Source organism: Dunckerocampus dactyliophorus, chromosome 13 (genome assembly GCF_027744805.1).
Source record: "Dunckerocampus dactyliophorus isolate RoL2022-P2 chromosome 13, RoL_Ddac_1.1, whole genome shotgun sequence".
Classification (NCBI taxonomy): domain Eukaryota; kingdom Metazoa; phylum Chordata; class Actinopteri; order Syngnathiformes; family Syngnathidae; genus Dunckerocampus; species Dunckerocampus dactyliophorus.
In genome coordinates this window covers 23,071,340-23,093,411 of record NC_072831.1, presented here as the reverse complement: position 1 = coordinate 23,093,411, position 22,072 = coordinate 23,071,340, and the positions used below count along the sequence as shown (strand labels likewise).

The 22,072-nt window shown below is 40.5% G+C and overlaps 2 protein-coding genes across 17 annotated transcripts in view; one reads left to right on the top strand and one right to left on the bottom strand.

Annotated features, from left to right (window-relative positions):
• snx14 (sorting nexin 14) overlaps positions 1 to 22,072 on the top strand; it is a 58,230-nt gene that overhangs the window by 28,119 nt on the left and 8,039 nt on the right. For 9 of the 16 annotated variants that reach the window (XM_054795795.1, XM_054795804.1, XM_054795802.1 and 6 more), the window contains one exon: positions 114 to 3,692. In XM_054795795.1, coding sequence (XP_054651770.1) covers positions 114 to 155 — 42 coding nt within the window. In that variant the 3' untranslated portion in view covers positions 156 to 3,692. Of the gene's footprint in view, positions 1 to 113; positions 3,693 to 18,293; positions 18,935 to 22,072 lie in introns of those variants that run through there. The other 7 variants (XM_054795801.1, XM_054795792.1, XM_054795794.1 and 4 more) reach the window with 4 other exon arrangements.
• Positions 26 to 13,946, bottom strand: nt5e (5'-nucleotidase, ecto (CD73)). The gene is made up of 9 exons (XM_054795806.1): positions 13,514 to 13,946; positions 13,221 to 13,443; positions 11,649 to 11,837; positions 9,053 to 9,250; positions 8,768 to 8,922; positions 8,515 to 8,623; positions 7,913 to 8,062; positions 6,236 to 6,436; positions 26 to 2,687 (listed from the first exon to the last, which is right to left on the bottom strand). The coding sequence occupies exons 1-9, from the start codon at positions 13,850 to 13,852 to the stop codon at positions 2,530 to 2,532; spliced, it is 1,722 nt and encodes a 573-aa protein (XP_054651781.1). The 5' UTR covers positions 13,853 to 13,946; the 3' UTR covers positions 26 to 2,529.

Here is a 22,072-nt window from a genome sequence, read left to right as displayed (position 1 = left end):
TGGAAAAATATTTTAAAATTGCCACAAAAGTGCTTGAATTTAATTGAAAAAATTGCATCTGATCTACATTTATAAAATTGTCATTCCAAAATGTGTATTTTTTTTCCTCCCAGCAGGTGCAGAAGGAGTCTTCCGTCAATGCTCCATGGATGTAAACTGGTACTGCAAAACAAAAACATACTTATAAACACTATTAATGCACTTTTACTTTTACTTTTTGTCCGGCCGTACAGTCTGTATACTTTATTATGTAAAATAAAAATATATATAACAGTATTGCACTTGCAAGTCAAAAATGTTGAAGAATTATACTTCACTCTAACGGTGAATCGATGTGTGAGAAAAGTAAACCCTGGCGTAATCAACACAAAAGCAACCAATATGACACAAATCATTGACTAAAAGTTGCTCAAACTGTATTACAGTCAGAATATTAATCCAATATTCAAACTTGTCACAGCTCTTCATAAACTAATATTTGGTAACATAAAATACGAACCTCTCCCACAATTACTCAGCAAATGGACTAAAGCAAATATTTAGAATTGTTTTATTTATAAAACATATATTTGACGAGTCGTATGATAGAGAACATGATTTAATACTAAAATGACATTGGACATGGTTTTATGGCGAGTCATAACGTAACACAATATATACAGTACAGGCCAAATGTTTGGACACACCTTCGCACTCAATGCGTTTTCTTTCTTTTCATGACGATTTACATTGTAGATTCGAAATAACTGTAAATATGTGTTATATTGTAGACATACAGTATACTTTATGTCTTATCTTTTTTGATAGCGCTGCAAACCGTTGGTGTTCCCTCAACGAGCTTCATGAGGTAGTCACCTGAATTGATTTCCACTTCACGGGTGTGCCTTATCAGGGTTACTTAGTGGGATGTCTTGCCTTATTAATGGGGTTGGGACCATGGGGTTGTATTGTGTGTGTCCAGACCTTTGACCTGTGCTGTAGGTCAATTCCTTTATTTTTGCCGTAGACTGAAAACATCTGGGTTTGGCGTCAAAAGAGCCGAGAGCAACATTTCAGCTTTTATTTCCGGGTATTTACATCTGAATCTGATGCACAATTGGAACATGTGACCGTCTGCTGTGTTCTGTCGCCCAGGTGTGTCAATCAAAATGTCCATGCTCAGTTTCAGATTGGGTAGGACAGGTTTTGTCTGTGCAGACTGCATTTAGAGGTGAAACCAACATGTGATCTGCCTATGAGTAAATAATGCGAATGTGAGAGAAGATGGAAAATCAGTTCGAACCGTAGCACAAACATTGGTCATTGGCGTACAGCCATTTAGAATGTCCTGAAGAAGAAAGAAACCCTTGGTATACTAAGTAATAGACGTCAAATAGGTGGAACAAGGAAAACATCAGCAGTTGAAATTCACCAGTCCGTAATACTTGTGTCTCAAGCATTTTTTTAGGCTCATCTCTGTACTTTTTATTGAATTCTGGCCTGACCTTCCTATTCTTGCTCATGAGTGGTTTGCATCTCCTGCTGTAGCCATTGTACTTTTGTTCATGAAGGCTCTTGCTGATGTCGCTAACAGTTGTTTTCGGGTCTGTCATCAACTGCCGATGCTTTCCTTGGTCTACCTGTTCGACGTGTGTCTGACTTAGTACACCAGCGGTTTCTTTATTCAAGACATTCCAAATTGTCGTAATGGCTATGACCAATGTTTGTGCTATGGCTGACTGATTTTCCATCGTTTCACATATTTGCAATTGCTTATTTTTCCACCATAGACAGGATTTCATGCTGTTTGCACCTCTAAATTCAGTCTGCACAGGCACAACCTATCCTGAAAGTAGATATCCAGTGCTATTTATTGAATGGCTAAGCAATGTAATAGGACACACCTGTCAGTCACATGTTGCAATGCAATACCTTTGCTCTCATGAAAAATGGGTGGGTTCAAAATAAGGTGCTATCTTCTAAGTTATGCATCTTAGCCAGACGTACTGTAAACGCCATTGATATCAAACCCAAAATGTTTTCAGTCTCCAGCATAAATGAATTGTCCTCACTGTTCCAATAGTCCTGGAGGAGACTATTTTAAAAGCACTTATGTTACAAAAACGACTTTGATGGCTCGAGAAGATCAAGGATCAGCAAAATACGCAAGGAAGGACTGGATTAAAATACCATTGTATCTTAATCATCATAATGCAATGTTATTTACTGGCTAACTTGGGTCCTTTTTCTCATAAATTGTAGGCTTGGTGGCCCATATGGTCCTAGTTAGCATAAATCAACACCCACCAATGCTTTATAAGAGACCAGAGCATGCAAACACACAAACTGAAGGTTTGAGTGGTACAGCGCAGGCTTGGCAACTTGGTGTCAAAATAATACATACTTGGTGTAAATAAACAAATACGTCCCACTTCGAACACAAGAAATGTAAGGAGCATATTTAATGAACCAGACCCGACGTTTCCCTTGCTGGCTATTGAATTTCCCCTGAGACTAAAAACGTATCCGAGTCTCCTAGCCGTCTCATCATCACAGTGTCAGAGTCAGACATAAACTCAACAGCAGTAAGCAGAGGCTTTGGGCTGCAAGTGCCGCCGAGTTCCTGAACTTGATCCGACCTTCCACCGTTGGATAGATGCGCTTCATGTCGGAGATGTATTTGGATAAAACCGAAATGTCCATATCGCCTGCAAGGCAAAAACAAGCAAGTCATTTAAAATAACTTCACAACTGCACACTACACGGTTTAAATGAGGCTTTCCACACTCGGGTAAGGGTCATGGGTCAGTTTTTGTTGGGTCCCCAATCGTCCAAAAAGTAAAATTTCAACTTTTTATTTATCATGGTGCAAGCACACAATTTTATTGGCCAAAGGTTTGTGTTTTTTAAATGAATCAATGTCTGCTCTTCTATGTTATTAGGTTATGTCAGTATAATGGCAATGCATAATCTTAGCAAAGTTAGCAAAAACCTGCTCTAAATAAATAAATTGGATTTGTTGTTTTATAAAGCCGAAATGAATTGGTATCCTGCAAACAAAGACCCCCAAATAAGAGTGATGCTGAGGGAAAGAAAGAGTGAGTCTTTGGTAGAGATCTGTACAAAAAGTAAAGCGCTTCACTGCTGTAAAGTATATTTTACTGCACCTGCCCCACATTTGTTAAAACAGTCAACAAATGCAGTGCAATATTTTTTCCCTTTAAAATGCATTGAATTTGTCAAAAATAAATAATACCCCGCTAAAAAAATCTGGAAAAAATAGTTCATAGGACACCTAAAGCATAGAACTATTCACCTGTCCGAGCTTTGTGAACACAAGCAGTGCAGAAAATGCTGCTTTTTGTCCCTAAAATGAGTTATTAGATTAACTTAAAGTATTCTTCAGCTTTTTGTATGAAATCCTATACATTTTTGGTGAGAAAAGCACAGCCTCCTTTGGGGTCTTGTGTTAATTTATTTGGGTTTATTTAGGAATTCTGGAGTTAAATCCACATTTGTGTCTTCAGCACTTCCCAATTTGGTTTCCAGGTAGTCAGCACCTTGCATTCCCTTGTGTTCTCCCACCTGTGTCTTCTTGTATCATTAAATGGCTTCTCTTGAATTGCTTGGTTTCTAGACGTTAGCTGTTTGTCTTATTCAGTTGTTTCACGCCTGTCTTGCGTGACTTTCACTTGGTAATTTTCCATTTTTTCCCCCCCTCAGCCAATGACATAGCCTTATCCAGAGAACCTCCATTTGTCATCCATTAGAAACAGCTATGGAGCTGTCTTGGGTGTGCTTTCCATCCATCCGTCCATCCTTTTTCTATGCCGCTTATCCTCAACTAGGGTCGTGAGAGTATGCTGGAGCCTCTCCCAGGCGAGACTTTGGGCGAGAATACTTGACTAAATATACTTTCTATTTCATTTGTGTCAAAGTCAGGCCCGCGGGCCGGATTAACTTGTTCGGGAAATAGTATTGAATTGGCCTGAATCGCAGACCTCGACAAAGTGCTTTCAGTGATCTGCATAGTACTCCTTCCGGTACCAACTACTACTGTTACAAAGTGACCACAGTTACCGTATATATAAAGCATGAATTACACAACCATCCCACCTTAACTGAATACACCTGTCTGTACCTGTCTGTACAAAATAACGCCTTTTTAAAAGACTTTTTGGGGAATTTTGCCCACCATCCACAATCCTTATGTGAGACATGAACACATGTATTTCTCTTTTCTGTGCATTCTAAAGATATAAAAACAGATAAAAAGAGACCTCTCACTACTGCATGTAATGTGACACACGTTATTAAAACACCTCCAAAAACCTCCAACAAGGTTTTATATCCATGCTGTAACCATGTAGTAACAGGTGCATGCATGATAACATGTAATGCTTACAGTTATTTTGCCGTATTTTGGTCCTTTTAAGCATTACCGGAACTTCCTTCCTGGGTGCATTGATTTCACATAGCAACATACGTACACTTGGCATTAACTTTTCCAAACTCAAAACTAAAAACAGCAGCAGTGGCGGCAGCTCCAATATGTAGCTTTACATTTTGGTAGTGGTCTGAGGTACTGTGAGCACGGCGCTCACGCACTGCAGGCGAGTGTGTGGTGAAGCTAGTCGCTAGCCGGCTAGTACATGTAGTTAGCCGGGGTGTTGTGGCGAAATGTCAGTGCGCCAGTAACATAGTTTGATCGGCATAAAAACGCTTACTTATCTATTTGTCAATGCTAATGTGACATCTGGTCATCCACACTACAAATTTTGGAGCCTGGATTAGTGTGTGCTACATGCACCATTGATGTTGGTCAAAAGGACGAAAAGGTTATCAATACTTTCTTATACAATATATGAATACATGTATATGAAATACGTAAGTGTTGACAATTTCAGGATAAATAATAAAATACAAAGACTTGAGTTTGACGCCCCTATTCTATTGTTTTGGGGTTTTTTGGGGGGTTAAAATATAGTATTCTTTTGATCAAAGCCTGCTTTTTCCATCTTCTGATGAATGAATCCCAAAATTGGCTTTACCCTCGTTGGTCAACTGCAAAGAAATTAAAAATGGTCTCACAAACCGTCCTGTGGTGTTCACCCGCTGAGGTAATCACAGTCTTTTGGTAGGTGCCAATAACCCTGCCTGTGTTTTTTGGTACTTATGCTAGCAGCAATTTTCCCTGGTCCTTTCCTTACGGTTGGCAATTAAAAAGTGGAAAACCACTGCTGGTTTGGACCTAATCCCAACCCTAATCAACAGAAAGAAAACAATTGTAAAATGTATTTCTTTTCTTTAGCCTTTCTCCCTGGTCATTTGGACCGTGTTGCTATCGGAGAAGTGGTCAATGATTACACAATTTGAAAGCTTTTCAAATTGTATTGAAAAAATAACAGCAACAAATTTGGTTACAGTGCTGGACTCTATCATGAATGAGGAAGATTGAGGAAAGAGCCCAAAATGAAAGTACACAGAGTATATACAGTATAGCAGTTGCAACATCCCTCTAGAAAGTGAAAGTGAAGTTTGTTTAGAAGAGAGTTGTGTGAGTGTAGAGTTAAGCTTGTGTAAGTGAGAACAGTGCATCCATTGTGGGTCTCCCAGTATTTTTTCATGCATTTCTTGTGAGTGTTATGCAACTCTATGTGAACGAATGTGTCAAGAAGGCCTTCCACAAGAAGCTATTAAACTGAAAATGCACTGATAGGTGTAGTAATAATACAGTAATTTAGTCATGTAAGTTTTTGTGGACGGCCTTCTTGGCCTGGTGGAGGAGGCTCCATAAGCGCTACGCTGCCCTAAATGGATCATGTTTCAGGCATGTGGTGCCCCGAATGCATCATGTTTCAAGCATTCACTTTCCTTTTCGTCTTTGCAAGGACCTTGGCATGTGTTGACATCTCCACCAAGTAAATTTGGGAGAATCTTCCAGAAGAGGAAAAAAAAGGACTAGGACACATTTAACCGTCACGTAATTAATGCGGTCGTTCCTCCTGCCAGTTACGACAACCGCCACTTTGCATAATAGATGTAAACAAAGAGTCAAAATAGTCCACAAAATCGAAGCGTGCTTACTGTATGTACGTGTCATGTGATTAATGCAATATCTCTTCCCACCAGTAGACATCAACAGAACCACTCGGAATACGTCACATGGTCACTAAAGCTGATGTAATTAAAGTGGTGTACAATGAACGGATGCTGTAGAGCGGTGCGAGTGCAGGTTTAAACAGCTTCTGCCCACCTGTATTGTGCTTCAGCATCTCCTCCTTGATCATGGTGTAGCTGTCGCCTCCAGCCGCTAGGTAGGAAGGCGTGACCACAGTGTACGTCTTCTCTAGGTCCAGAGGTTCGTACTTGGGCACTCTGCATTTGGTGCAGAGCACAGATAAGGATACCACTCGCTGGTTTGGTGGCTTTGACAGGTCATACTCTACATGGATGCCTGGAAATGGAGAAATGGCACCTTTGGTAACACAGAAATGAGGGGTGGGAGTCACAGAGCAATGTTTTGTAAATTATAGTATTGACCAGAATATAAGATGGTGTTCTATTCCCTTGGTGGGTCGTTTTCTATTGGCAGCTAGAGAATTCTACATGCAAACCAGAAGGTGGGACCAAATGACTTCTTCCCAAGTCAGCTCTTCTTCTTGACATTTACACACACCAGTGAATTGGAAAGATGCAGCAACAAGTTTGGGCAAGAGGAGTTATGGTGCTTATTTTTATTATGATTGTTTTATTGGTTGAGATCATCAAACAGATTTAAATATTAGTCAATGACAACACAACTGAACATAAAATGCAGTTTTTAAATGAAGCTTTTTATTATTAAGGGAGAGAAAAAATCCATGTGTGGAAAAAGTGATTGCCCCCTAAATAACTGGTTGGGCCACCCTTAGCACCAACAACTGCAATCAATCATTTGTGATAACTTGCAATGAGTTTCTTACAGCGCTGTGGAGGAATTTTGGCGCACTCATCTTTGCAGAATTGTTGTAATTCAGCCACATTGGAGGATTTTTCAGCATGGAGCGCCTTTTTAAGGTCATAGCACAGCATCTCAATAGGATTCAGGTCAGGACTTTGGCTAGGACACTCAAAAGTCTTCAGCCATTCAGAGGTGGACTTTCTGGTGTGTTTTGGATGATTGTCCTGCTGCACAATGCAAGTTGGTTTCAGTTTGAGGTCATGAACAGATGGCCCGACATTCTCCTTCAGGATTTTTTGGTAGGCAGTAGAATTCATGGTTCCATTTATCCTGAAGCAGCAAAAAAGCTCCAGACCATCACACTACCGTCACCATATTTTATTGTTGGTATGATGTTCTGTGGCGTTACTTTTACGCCAGATGTCATGGGACACACGCCTTCCAGAAAGTTCAAATGTTGTCTCATCAGACCACAGAGTATTTTCCCAAAGGTCTTGGGGATCATCGAGATGTTTTCTGGCAAAATTGAGACAAGCCTAAATGTTCCTTTTGTTCAGCAGTGGTTTCGTCTTGGAAGTCTGCCATGCAGGCTGCTTTTGCGTCGTGTCTTTCTTACGGTGGAGTCATGAACACTGACCTTAACTGAGCTCAGGCAAGTGAGGCCAAAACTGCATTTTGTGTTCAGTTGTTTTGTCATTGACTTATATTTAAATGTATTTGATGATCTGAAACATTTAAGGGTTGTCTTATATTTGGCTCAATACGATATATCACGATACAGCCTTTTGATAAATTTCTTGATGTGGATCAAAATTCAATAAGTTGCTATTTTGACTAATGCAACAACCTTTAACAAAGTTTTATGGAAATTGCATACTTTTTAAGAAATAACCGACTATCATGTTTTTTTGTTTGTTTGTTTTTATAGGCAACAAAGTGCTTTTCCCAAAATGATTGACTTGTTAATGCACTGAGAGTGTAGCTGGAGACCTGAGACTTGCAGAAATTCTCCATGCATGTCACCGTATCTGTGAACGGAGTGTTCGAATGCCTTTTTCATCGTTGACCCCTTTATCTGTATCAAGTCCATAGTAGATCCGAATGGTAAAACGGTGAGGATCTCCTCCATGCTTATGGTACCTGAGAGAAGAAAGTCACATACAGCATATAACAATAAATCCATCAAACTACGTCGAGAATTGCCGCTTTTCCACGTCACAGTACCTACTCTGCTATTGGCACATTTCCATCGGCAAAATTAGCGGCTACCATTGGTCAGGCTTATTCATAATTGTAATATTTGAAGATACATGGCTGGAATTGACAAAAATGAGCACTCGCTGTGCCATATTTTACTCCATAGTCTCCATTTTCCTTGCCGCCCTCAGTCTTCTCTTCGATTACATTTCTCCGTTGTGGGATAAAAGTACAATCTAATCTATAAAATGTGTCACTTTAGAGAGATTCTCATTCTAATTATTGTTGTTTTTGCAGTTTGAAGCGGAATAATAACCAATGAAATCCTGTGTTAACCCGTGGGAAAGCAAACGCAAAAAAAGCATCATCTTAAAAGCTGTCAAGGACGAGTTTACCGTTCTTGTGGCGTTCGTCAATGGCGCTGCGAATGGCTCCACTGTTCAACATGCAAATGCCCACGTGATTCCACTGCATTTCATTAGAGTACTTTAAATTGTGGTTAACCTCAGAAAAGAAAAGAAAAGGAAGAATGATGTTAGAATTGTGTGAACAATGTGATCCTTATCTCAGCAGACATGCCCAGGCAGGAGCTGTGGCTGATAATTATCTTGCTGGGTTAAACTGGGATAAGTTGAGGTAATTCATTACCATGGCATCACAAATCAAGTTTCCTAGGTTGCATTCCCTGAAGCGACACTCTTCAAAGGAGCCATTGAGGTAGACCAAAGTCTGTCCGACATATTGCGACGAATACTGAGCCAGCTGCTTCTTCCAGTTCTCTACGTCGGCAAGGATAGCGGGGTCTGGCAGTCAAAAAAGTAAAAAGTGACAATCAAACAGGTATGAAAGCAGTCATGTGTCACTGATTTTTATTGGCAGCCACACTTGGACAGACATGACTGAACCAGCAAATGGCATGACTGCATTACATACCTTGAGGGATGCTGTTGTCTAACAGGATTGGGTTTCCAGCTGCTTTGACAACATTTCCAGCCATATCAAAGGTGACCTTAAGGTAGCCCAGGTACTTTCCAAAGGCATACGCCTGGACAACTGGCACCTTTCTGCCATCATCAGACCTCACCATAAATGGGTATGAACCCGCTGGTACTTCGGTAGATGGAGCAGTTCCTGCAGGAGGAAACAATAGAACCTTCATTATGCATTGTTTTTAAAGTAAGGAAGCTGAGCGTTCATCGCCATATTTGTTAACCAGAAAAATCACTCAGCGTCTCCACCTTTTTCTTTTCCTCCTTTCACTTTAGTTTAGATATTTTTTAAACATTTTACTAAATGTCTTCATTCTCAATTGTTAATTCTCACTGGATGGCCCTAAACACAGGATCAGTAGAGGCTGGGGTCTACCACATCAGACGGGACCCCAGGTGCAGGCTGTGCAAAGAAGGCCCAGACAGACAGCGCAGCACATTACAGCAGGTTGTAAGATGATGGCCGGAAGGGCAGACATGGCACAACCAGGTAGCAGGAATAGTGTGCCGGAACATCTGTACCAAATATGGATTGGCGCTCCCACCATGAAGATGGCAGACACTCACCAAAGGTGGTTGAGAACAAGGCCAAGACCCTGTGGGGCTCCCAGATCCAGACTGACAAACTGGTGATGGCCAACCAACCTGTCTTGGTGGTGCTGATAGATACAGCAATCCCGAATGATATAGCAATCTCGAATGAAAGCAAGAAGGAACACGAAAAGCTGGAGAAACACCAAGGGCTGAAGGGGGAACGAGAAAAAATGTGGGGTGTGAAGGCAACACTGGTGCCACTAGTGATTGGGGCACTGGGTGCAGTCACCCCCAGGCTGGGTGAATGGCTCCAGCAGGTAGGAACAACATCTGGCATCTCTGTCAGGAAGAGCGCAATACTTGGAACAGCTGAGATCCTGCACAGAACCCTCAAGCTCCCAGGCCTTAGTTTTTCCTTATTTATTTTTAATGTTGTGAACTTCCTGAGCCACTGATTGAGCCACTGATTGCATTTCTTTGCATTTTGCTTGTTTGTTTTTTCCACTAACAAAATATTTATAGTGTTGTGAGATGAGTCACAGGATCAGCCACAGCAGACTACACAAAGAACTGCATTTAATTGGTTTATTTAGAAATAATGTAGTTATTCTTTATTATTTATTATATTGTTTAAAAATGACTGTTCAACATAGTTTTTTTCTCTTCAATGAAGATATGTCAAAGTAACATATATGTTATGTATGAGCTGTAATTATAATAATAAGGTAAGGTTATCGTAAAGTCAGAATCTCTCACCGGCCCATGCCTACTTGCGGCTGAAACTCAACTTTTACTTTTATTATGCCTACTATGTTGGGTAATACGAGTGTAAAGGTGGCTATGCAGGTGTTACTTCACGTCCAGAGGGCTCTGATGTTACAAAGAAGGTCGTAAACAGGTTTTCTTTGCTGTAACTATGAAAATATTAGATTTATTAATGAGGACTCCTACTTTGCATGATTTCATTCATTAAGGTCAGGAGTACAACCAATTAACAGCGGCAAACGAGGAATTATTGCCACAAAATTGTAAAAACAAAATCAGTAAACTAATTTCAAATCGTCCAGGTGTGCTTTGCAATAACCTTTTTTCCCCAAATAATCTTGGTTCTTCGTGAGAATTATTGTAATTCATTACTAAAATGTTATATTATTTTTCTAAATGTATAAGTAATTACAATAACGTTGAAAAAGTAAAAAAAAAGTAATTAAATCAGTCACAAAACTCATTTAATCAAGGAAAACTGCACTTTTTTGGATTATGAATTATTAATTATCCACAGTCCTTATGTGAGACAAGGACCAGATATATGCATAAAGACATAAAGACAATGTTGCTGTAGCTTGGTTAATATTGTGGATGATGGGCAAAATTCCCCAAAAATTGTTCTGTTACCTTTAAGTCCTCCAATTGTGAGCCTACTGCCAAAAGATTTTAGCCCAAAACAATAATCTTACATCTTTAAAATCCCCATGACCACATTAAAATATTGGCCTAGTGGTTAGCATGTTGGCTACACGGTCAGGAGATCTTGAAGATCTGGATTCGAATCTCGGTTGAGCATCTCCATGTGGAGTTTGCACGTCCTCCCCGTGTGCGCGTGAGTTTTCTCCGGGTACTCCGGTTTCCTCCCACATTCCAAAAACATTCACGTTAGCTTAATTGGCGACTGTGAATTGTCCATAGGTGTGAATGGTTGTTTGTCTATATGTGCCCTGCAGCATACCCCGCGACCCTGCTAAGAAAAAAGGACATGTGGCATTGAAAATGAATGAATCACATGATTAAAAGTGTATATGATTTTAACGACCCCCCCTCTGCTGCTGTAAACAACTGAGCAAGTGCTGAGGGTCATCGCTGAATGACGATTAGACTGACCAATAAGCATGAAGAACACAACATGTCCCGGGACAAGAGAATAGAAAAACCAATGCGTTACCAATGTTGAACTTCTCATTTGAATCTGTGGTGGTGTTGAACCCCAAGGAGCCCGGAGGAGAACATACCTGTGTACAGGAATGTGTTGGTGTGTCCTCCGATGACCACGTCGACGCCTCTCACTTGCTTGGCAATTTTCTGGTCCACGTCAAAGCCGGAGTGTCCCAGGGCGATGATCTTATTATAGCCCAGCGTCTGCAGTTTATCAACCTCAATCTGGAGGGCCTCCACTTCATCTTCGAATTTTAAGTGTGGTCCTAATATGCAGACACACAAGACAAGAGGGAAGGCTTCAGGAAGGGATTACTGCTTTAATACGGAGAGCGGTGCCCTCGCTGTTCGAGCATCGCGCCGTCACTCTTTTGCGGTTCCTCAAAAATTCATTAATAAATGATCGCTGTTTCGTGGTGGAATACGGCCTATTATTAGCCAAACAAATATACATATTTAAGCAAATTGTACTTACGCTTGGCCTAAATGAAGCATAACAATGGCCACATCAACTACCAAAATAAACTCAAATACAAACACAAAGCAGAAGACGCATGCTCATTGTAAATGTAGTGTTCCACATCGGCCACAAGGTGTCAGTAGTTGTTCGGTGAGACAAGCGTCAGACGTACTCCCCATAGCAGGCATTTATTGCAGGTTTTAATAATAATAACATAATAATCATCATAACAGCACAGGCTACTGTTGGGGCCAGAACCCACCACATGCTAAAACTCAACTCAGACGCCACTTCCTGTCCTCCACACACACGCCCGCCACTAAGGCTCCTTTGGGCACACATTTACTGTAACACATTCAAGCAGGAGTTTAGTTTATGTCCTAAATGGCTCATTCACTCTTATTATGTCTACTATATTGGGTAATACCAGTGTAAAGCCATTTAAAGCCAACATTGCAATAACAGGAAGTACGCTGTCCAGAAAAAAGCAAGTAACTCCTAGCATCTTATTAATGTCTAATATGTCTTATTTTCTCTGATTATATCTGCTATATTGGTAATACAGATGTAAAGGTGACTATATGAGGGCTCTAATAATGTTAAAAACCGGACGTCGTAGCTCGTTAACAGGTTTCCTTTGCCATAACTCCGAAAATATTCCATTTATTAATATGGAATTCTACATTTTTGGAAATTCACTTGCGTAAACAATTTATTGTTTTAACATTTACCAATGACAGCGGTTGGCTTCTTTTTACACTTGTAAGTGTGATAAGAATGTTTCCTTTCCTTCAACGACACTCCCGCTCTACTTCCATATACGCTTGAGCGCACCTGTTATGTACCATCAAACTATGCGTCCACAACGCTTTGCTTTACAATTTGTCTATGGACGTCTTTTTACACTCGCATGCCAGTTGAACAATGAAGAATGTTAATTTGACGAATTTCCTATAAATTAGTAAAGGGTTGCCTTTAAGCCGTTCTTTGTTTCTGCTGCATTTCGCGGGAACATCCGATGACAAATGTCGTCCCTCCTGCTGTGGTCAGAGAGAGTCTCCTTCCTCTTAATATGGAAGCTGAGAGAAGTGTCCTTAGAAGGACAACTCGCCCATGCTAAAATGAACTGTATTGGTAGTGTTCCTCCAGTCATTAATGTCATGCTATTTGTGTGTTTTTTTATTCTTACCTGGCTGTGACAAGAAGGGGGTCTCTGCTGTGGTGTAGCCCACCACAGCCACCCTCTCTGATCCCACATGGATCACCGTATATGGCTTGTAGTAGCCGCTCAGCTTTGCGGCCAGAGTCTGGTCGGCTTTAAGGTTGGCGCTCACCACGGAGCAATTAACGCTCTGCAGGAAGGGTTGAATGAGACCCTCCACTCCGTTGTCAAACTCATGGTTGCCAAAAGCCTGTGAGATAAAGAGATACACTTGTTTCCCCTTTGCAAACAACACTTGAATGCATCATGAAGGCTTCTACCATGGCATTATATCCAAGTTTGTTCATGAAGTAAGCCGCCTCTGCGCCCTTATAGTAGTTGAACCACACAGTGCCTTGAAACTGGTCACCGGCATCCAGCAGCAAGACGTTCTTGTCATTCTTGCGGATCTCCGACACCTTCGTGAAGCGGCGAGCCACCCCCGCGAAGCAGGGACGTCCGGCCGCGCACTTGCCAGAATCCACGCTGGTCTCCTCGATCCGTGCGTGGTTGTCGTTTGTGTGCAGCAGGGTCAACTCGAAGCTCGAGCCCACGTCCGAGGTATGGAAGAAGAGCAGCAAGTGGAGGCTAGCATAGAGAGGTCTCCACGGCACGGTCATTTCGGAGGTGCGTTATATACGCGTGGACGTGGATGTGCTCGCGTGCGTGAGTGACCAAGACATGCAAGGCGACTACATACAAAAAGGCGTGGACTTCTCTTTGCTGGGTTGGATAAAAACAACAGGACAAGCAAGGCGTGGAGAAAAGTTTTTTCCGTATTAAATTGTCACCGTAACCAGACAAATTCATTACATGTTCCGCTTTAGATTTATTTATGAGTGTTTTATAAGTGTTTTTTCATGTGAAATTGTCACCATAACAGTTCAAATTAGACCTATTCATTTAAAATCCATCCATCCATCCATCCATCCATTTTCTATACCGCTTCTTCCTCACTAGGGTCGCGGGGGCATGCTGGAGCCTATCCCAGCTGACTTCGGGCGACAGGCGGGGTACACCCTGGACTGGTCGCCAGCCAATCGCAGGGCACATATATTTTAAAAATGTGTTTGCATGCCATTCACTTGCCTTAGAAACCCTTATCAATATTAGTATTTTATTGTTTGCATCTGTAATATTTGTGCTTTATGTTATTCTTGAATACTCAATTAAATTAATTCATTATAAAATAACGTGTATTATGTATTTATTATTCTTATTAAAATATGAAATTGCAATAAATTCATTATGAAGCAATCTTCAGTCATTCGTTTATTTTTATTTATAATTTTTTTTAATATGGTATGACCAAGATTTACTTCCAAAGATATATGTTATTATTATTATTATTATTATTATTATTATTATTATTGACGTCTGTAATAGTTGTAACTTACATCACCCTAAGAAAAAAAAACACATTTACTTACACTTTAAATTAATTAATTAATAAAGACATACTGTATTTATTATTTTTTTAAATCATTTTTTTCTTTTATTAAAAAAATAGTTAAATATTAGTAACATTGAATATCCCTCCAAAAACCTAAGGAAGATATATATTTTTTTTAATTACGAGTACAGAATTAATTTTATTATTTTCCACGCAACATGTCCATGATCAATGCAAAATACATTCTCAGTGGCGACCTCAAGTGGTCAGAGTTAGGCATTGCAAATAACCTCATGTTCACCGACGCTGTACAGTACATAACCAACGAACCACATTTCAATAAGTACTACAAATCAACAATGTGTGCTGAATACACTTGTTGGCTGCAAAAATATTTCAGGAAATGTAATATTATAGAAAAAAATTGATACAACTTCATTTTTTACCTTTTTGCTGAAAAAAAACGGTAAACATTAGAATATATATTTTAGCTATGCGTTTAAATACGATGTTTGGTTTCACAAATATTAGTGTAGAAAAAAAACATTTAAAATTCCAATTTTCCACATTCCACATTCATCTGCCTTCACGAAGAAGGCGGGATGTGGAGAAACTGCAGTTTCCCCATCACTTTGCCATCATAAATGTCCTTGGCATGAGTTGTGCGACAATAACACAGCAAACAACGTGAGGGACGGAGGAAAAAATCACAACGGGGAAAGAGACGGCTCTCAGCTGTCAGGGAATGAAATGAAAACCAGCAAATGTTGACAAAATAATACTGCGCGGAGGAGACGCAGAGAGCAATGATAAGTGACAAGTGAAAACACTCGTGTGTAATCAACGTGGCATGCATCGCTGCGCGAGGCTTGTGCTTAGAAATCACCAACAAATCTCATTGGTATTGTAAAAAAGGCAGGAGTGCTAAGGAAACATATTCTATAGTGTAATAACGGCAACGTGTGCGCGTGTGTGCTTTCACTTTCAGTTGTTTGCGTCACGTATTAAGATGCCTTCATGGAACACGTGAAAATGAACATCAAAATGCATCTCTAATTTCAGTGGAACCTCCAGGGTGAGTACCGTAATATCCGGTGTGTAAGCCGCTACATTTTTTTCTCAAACTTTGACCTCTGCGGTTTCTAACAGCAGTGCGGTTAATATGTAGCCATGTTCTAATCTTGTGACATCTCCTATACTTCAGAGCTACTACTGATTATTTAAATATGACTTTTGGGTCCATCATAACGGCAAAAAAAAAAAAAGAATGTTCGGGAAACAAGCAAAAAATGCAGAAGGCTTGCTAACCCTGCTAACGCTCCAGTTTCCAATGAGCAACAACAAGCACAATCTATATTGAAATCAAGTGTAAACATTGTTGGATTTGGATTATTCAATAAACATCATAAATACCAGCAGGATTGCAAAGCCTCTTATGTTGAATGCAAACAAAAAGGGAAAGTAACATATAAAAGTGGGGACATTGTTGACACATACCTGCATGGTATCCCTGACCCCATTGGACCGTGGTTCTCATAAAGACCAGAGCGATAACTCCAACAGAAATATCCGGCAATGCCCCAAGTGACCCTACATAACACTTACGCCATGTACGTAGCGCCACAGGCGTACGCGTCATATCCGCTCACGTACGCCATACAGCCATAAATAGAAATACAGATGCGCACCCCAACTGGTGACTTCCTCGTTCTACTGGGGGACTTCAACGCCCATGTGGGCAATGACAGTGTGACCTGGAGGGGCGTGATTGGGTGGAACGGCCTCCCCGATCTGAACCCGTGCGGTATGATGATATCGCAGTTTGTCCATAACAAACACCATGTTCAAACATAAGGATGTCCACAAGTGCACCTGGTACCAGGACAGCCTAGACCGCAGGTCCATGGTCGACTTGGTAGTCGTACCATCAGGCCTGCGTCCGCATGTTCTGGACACGCGGGTGAAAAGAGGGGCTGAGCTGTCAACTGTTCACCACCTGTTGATGAGTTGGATTAGGTGGCGAGGGAGGATGCCGGACAGACCTGGGAGACCCAAACGTGGAGTGAGGGGGTGCTGGGAACGTCTGGCAGAGTCTCCCGTTCTTCGAGTCTTCAACTCTCACCTCCGGCAGAGCTTCGAAAGGACCGTGTTCCGTGCCTCCATTGCCTCCATGGATGGATGGAATTGAAAATACGTTGTATCGAGGCAAAGTTCCAGCAAATGCCATATTTGTTCTGGGTTGAGAGCGAATCTATCTTGGAGGGTGTGGCCTCACAGTTTCCCCTGCATCCTGGGTTCGAATACAGGTGAGCGGGGAGGTGACGCCCAATTAAACCGTAGTTTGTAAACTACAGAGTTAATGCTTGTGACAGCGGCTCTGACGGGAGCCCCTTCTTTGTGTATTTTTGGAAGACCATATCTGCCAGGGATGCTCTCTTGTGGGTATAATCGGTAACAAAGTGCACGGCTAATCATTTCTGACTTCTGTAAATGTTCGCAGGTGCTCTATGATTTTCTTCTCGTACCCACTGGCTGGGTCTCTTTTTAGTCTTCGGTATGTGTTGGCATCCCTGAGAAGTGCAAGTAACTTGTCATGGTAGTCAGTTGTGTTAAGAATTACTGTGCATCTCCCTTGTCTGCTGGCAGGATTGTGATGTTTTCATCTTTGCTCAGCGATTTCACAGCTTTTCTTTCCTCCAGGGTGAGGTTAGGCCTGTGCTGCTCTGCACTGTCTAAATAGCCGTGTTGCACCACTCACTGTTTGACACGCACGCACTTTATTCAAAGTTGAAAAAAATCTTTCTGTGTAACGTATTTCTGTGCACTAAATATCCCATTTTACGACGTGGACGCCTGCGCCTAGTCCAGTGTGACTTATACAAATAAATTAGTGGGATGCTGCTCATGCACCGGAAATGACGTTAGTTTTACTTCATTGAAATTTTATTGCGCTATATCACAGTTTTTCCACCAACTGACTGCACACATTTCTCCAAAAAACAAGACTCTGATGTCAAACCCTTGAACGCTATTCATGCTTTGCGTACAGTTTTCAAAACCCTTCTTGCAAAAGACTGAACGCGTTTTTTTTTGCTCGTTTGAACACACTTTTCGCTCATGGGACACATGTTTCAAGAAGTGAAGGCTAGGAGGCAAAATTCAGACACTATTTCAACACAGCTGTCACAATTAAAACGGGTCAACACCTTCACCAATGAACTACACGCTCTAAAACCTGCTGAGAAACAGCTGTTCAGGATGGATGTCAGATGTCAGGTCATGGTGGAGGAGAGCCAGCTTTTTAGAGAGCCGGCTGTTTTGGTTCGGTTCACTAAAAAGAGCCGGCTCTTACAGCTCCCAAGTGGCTCCTCAGATTTTTTAAATTAATTTATTCCCAAATGATGTGTATTGTGTAAAATGAATTACTAATGTAAAAAATACATGATATCAAATGTTTATTATTGAAATGAATTCATTTAAACATCAAGGAACAGCTACAAAAATATATTATAATATAATCTTATATGATAAAATACAAAAACAAAGACTCATCCCAATAGACACATTTGGTAAAAATAGGTCAAATCTCTTCATGCAAATTTCTCACAAATAAATGGGCTGTAAGAGTACCACGGCATGTGTTTAACCCCGCCCCTCCCCCTGCTCAGTGTGGACACAGAGACGCCGCCACGCATCTTCACCGATGACATCCGACTTGTTCGCGACCAACACATCACTAGCGGACGTGGACAAGCCAGACCACGGCCAGAACCAGAACCTGGTCCTGCCCATGCACCTGGTCCAGGACCATGACCCGTACAAATACCAAAGCCAAGACCTAGACTGAGACAAAAACCCACGCAAAGAAATAGAACTCCAGATGAAATCTGTGCCACTGTCATTGACGATGTGCTGATTCATGGAATGACAATGAAAGAAGCAACTCCGTTATACACGTGCTTTACGGTATAGTAGGTTTACTGTACTTTTACCAATTTTATTTTTTTTTGTAGAGTTGTAAGACCGCGTGTTGTTGCAGGAAGACCGCCTTTGTTTAACCAACACCAAGAGGCCTTGATCGTCCAAATGGTGATGCACAACAATGCAATAAAACTGTGTGAAATTCAGCAACGGATAATCCAAGGCAACAGTTTCAGAGCAATCAACAATGCAAGCCACTCCAGCATTGATCGTGTGCTGAAGAAAAACAGGATCAGCACGAAGCAAGTCTCCAGAGTGGCCTTTGAAAGGAACTCCCTCAGAGTGAAAGAACAGCTATTTGAATGTGTGCAAGTGAGTACATGGAATTGCTCTTTACTGTAATAATACAGGCAGCCAGAAATGTTCTGAGAATACGGTAATGCATAATCCGTCAACCAGGATTATGCTTTACAGCTCAGGTGTCAAACTCAAGGCCCGGGGGCCGGATTTGGCCCGCCATATCATTTTACGTGGCCCGCGAAAGCCTTGAAATAATGCATGTGAAAATGACACTTATTTTAATACAATTAAAAAAATATTTGTATATATATTGTAATTTTGGTATTAATATTAATTTTGTCTTTACTTTTTTTAAGCTTTATTTTTCATGATTTTACTTTTATACTATTGTAAAATTATATTTATATTGTATTTTTATATGTATGCTGTATGATGTAATTTAATTTTTTAACTTAATATTTTGCATATTAAGTACATATTTACATATTTAAATAAGTAAAAAAATGTATATTTAAAACATATTTTTACAATAATTTCATAAACATTTACCGTTACATTTACAATAAATAATAAAATAATATATTCAAGTCAAAACAAAATTGATATTATGAACAAAAACAACTTTAAAATATATTTTTTTAATCAAAAAGACAATCTTTCTTGCTAAATGTATTTGTTGTCAGTATTAACAAAAAACCTTATATTTTTTTTGTTGTCAAATCCAATTTAAAATGACAATTTTGTATGAAAAATTAATGTAATAATGAATTATGAAAAGTGTCCCTCTGAGGATAACCATAACTGCGATGTGGCCCACGGTGAGAACGAGTTTGACGCCCCTGCTTTACAGTATTAGACGTCCTAGTAAAGGTACAGAAAAAGTACACCACGTTTGTTGATTCTGATGATAGGCCACATGAATACACCCATGTGGATGGGGCTGGTTTCAACCTGGCCAGGAAAAGAAGCGGGAGAAATATAATTGGACAACGGTCAACGGTCCAGGTCAGTGTGGGGGCAATGTGACCCTCATTAAGCAATCTTGGAGTAATTCACCGTCATGCATTTGTGGGCGCATACAACACCCAGCATTTGTTGGCTTCCCTAGATGGACTTGTCGAGGGCCTACTGACACGGGTGCAGCAGGGTGTTGGGCAAGAAGACACACTTTTGGTTGTCTGGGGTACGTGTGTACATGCTACATTTCACAGAGGACTGTTGATTCGGGAATAGTTCCATATGAGCCCTGAAGTTATTGTGGTTTTTCTACCGCCATGTTCTCCCTTCCTGAATCCTATAGAGGAATTGTTGTCTACATGGAGGTTTATGAGCGGCAGCTACACTTGCGGGAAAATCTTGCCCGTTGCCCGGCCAGAGAAAACATAGCTAGTGATGTTGATGAGGTCCTGAGTCCTGACCAGGCTGAAATAATTGATGGTGTAAGTATTCGCATACTGTATACTGTACCATGTACAGTAGAGCTCTCTAAAAATAACACCCCTATAGTCACCTTTACACTCGTATTACCCAGTTACTAGACATAAGAGTAAATAAGGCATTTAAAACATAAATAAGACTTGTGCTCATGTGTGTTGCAATAAATATGCTCCCCAGGGGAGTGGCGTGGCGGGTGGAAAGGAAGTGACATCGTTGGTTCAGAGTTGCGTTTTAGCTTTGCGTGGGTTATGGCAGCAATTTTATTTTTTAAATTTTTTTATTAGGAATTACTGTTCCTGTGGTGAGATAATTCAAACCTGCAATGCACGCCTGTTGTTCCGGCAATCAAGTCTGGCGTTTGCGTGTCTCACCAAACATTCCAGTAACATTACTGACACCTAGTGACCAGTGTAGAATACTACATGTCATTCACAGTTTTTTAAATGCGTCTTCTGATTGCCTAATATATATGTATTTTAGTTCATTTAGCCATTTTTTTATGCTCAAATGCTTAATTTAGGCAGAAAAATACGTAACATTTGCTTCACAAGCATATTTTTTGAGTAATAAGCCGTATTCCACCACGAAACAGCATGATTTATTAATTCATATGTTTTTTTTGAAAAACCGTGAGTGTGAAGCCGTAAAGCAAAGTGGCGAGGGACGACTGTATATACCTTTTATAGTGAAAGGTTTGATTTTGGGGACAATTTGAGACTGGAACAAATTTAATAAAATAGAAAAAATAGAAATAAATTAACTATACATTATTTACCATGGAATTTTTGTATAATTAGAAAAAAAAATAAATGAAAAGCATTTAGAATTCAGCCAGCCACACAGAATGGATTGCGCTTGACTGTGGAGGTTCTGCAAAGAGTCAACAGTCTGAATAAGCAATACCTAATAAAAAAGGTTGTAAGACTAGTTAAAAAGAAAAAAAAAAGCATACTAGAGAAATAATGAATGGAATATAATAAAATAGAAAAATGCACAATGACACACACAGTGACATACTGTGAGTCATCACTGCAATCTATGACTTTAGCCTGCAGTGTTTCAGAAGATATGCTCACCAGTCGCATTGCGCTATTAATTGTCTAACTGCACTTAAAATAAGATGACTGTATATTTTTCTATAGACAGTTTCAAGGTTAATATTCTATAAGAGCCAATAAAAGAGCCGTATGTAAAAATGATGCCTATCCAAAGATAGATAATAATGCTCAATTTTGCTGGACGAATACGTTTATTACTGTGGTTAATAGTGCGCAGTACCACCGTGTACTGCATATTTTATTTACCTCATTTAACTTAACGTCACCACAACCACGGTACTATACACGTACGTCTCTTGGTAAAGGCGTAATTGTAATTAAATATGTAATGGCCAGTGAGTGCACACGTGCGCATATAGAATGAAATGTATGACAAATGGAGGCTTGGTCACAGTGGATGCATGTGCAAGGTGAAGCATTCATGTTGTCACTAGAGGATCCACAGCACACACAGACCTTCCCTTACCAAGCAGGCAAGCTGTAGACACACATGGCAGCTTTGTAGCCATGGAGACCTGCAGGCTTTAGTAACTTGTGGGTAAGAAGCCAAGCCTATTGAGTGGGAGCACTGCTGCCACTGCCGCCACCGCCGCTGTGAAACATAGTGAGAGAGCACAAAAAGGAAAGTTGTTGTCCGTGTTCCTCCTTGCACTAATACATCTTGACAAGCGTCCCCCATTTATCTATATCACTCAGCGAAAACACTTAGAGGAGATCACTCTGTGCATGCG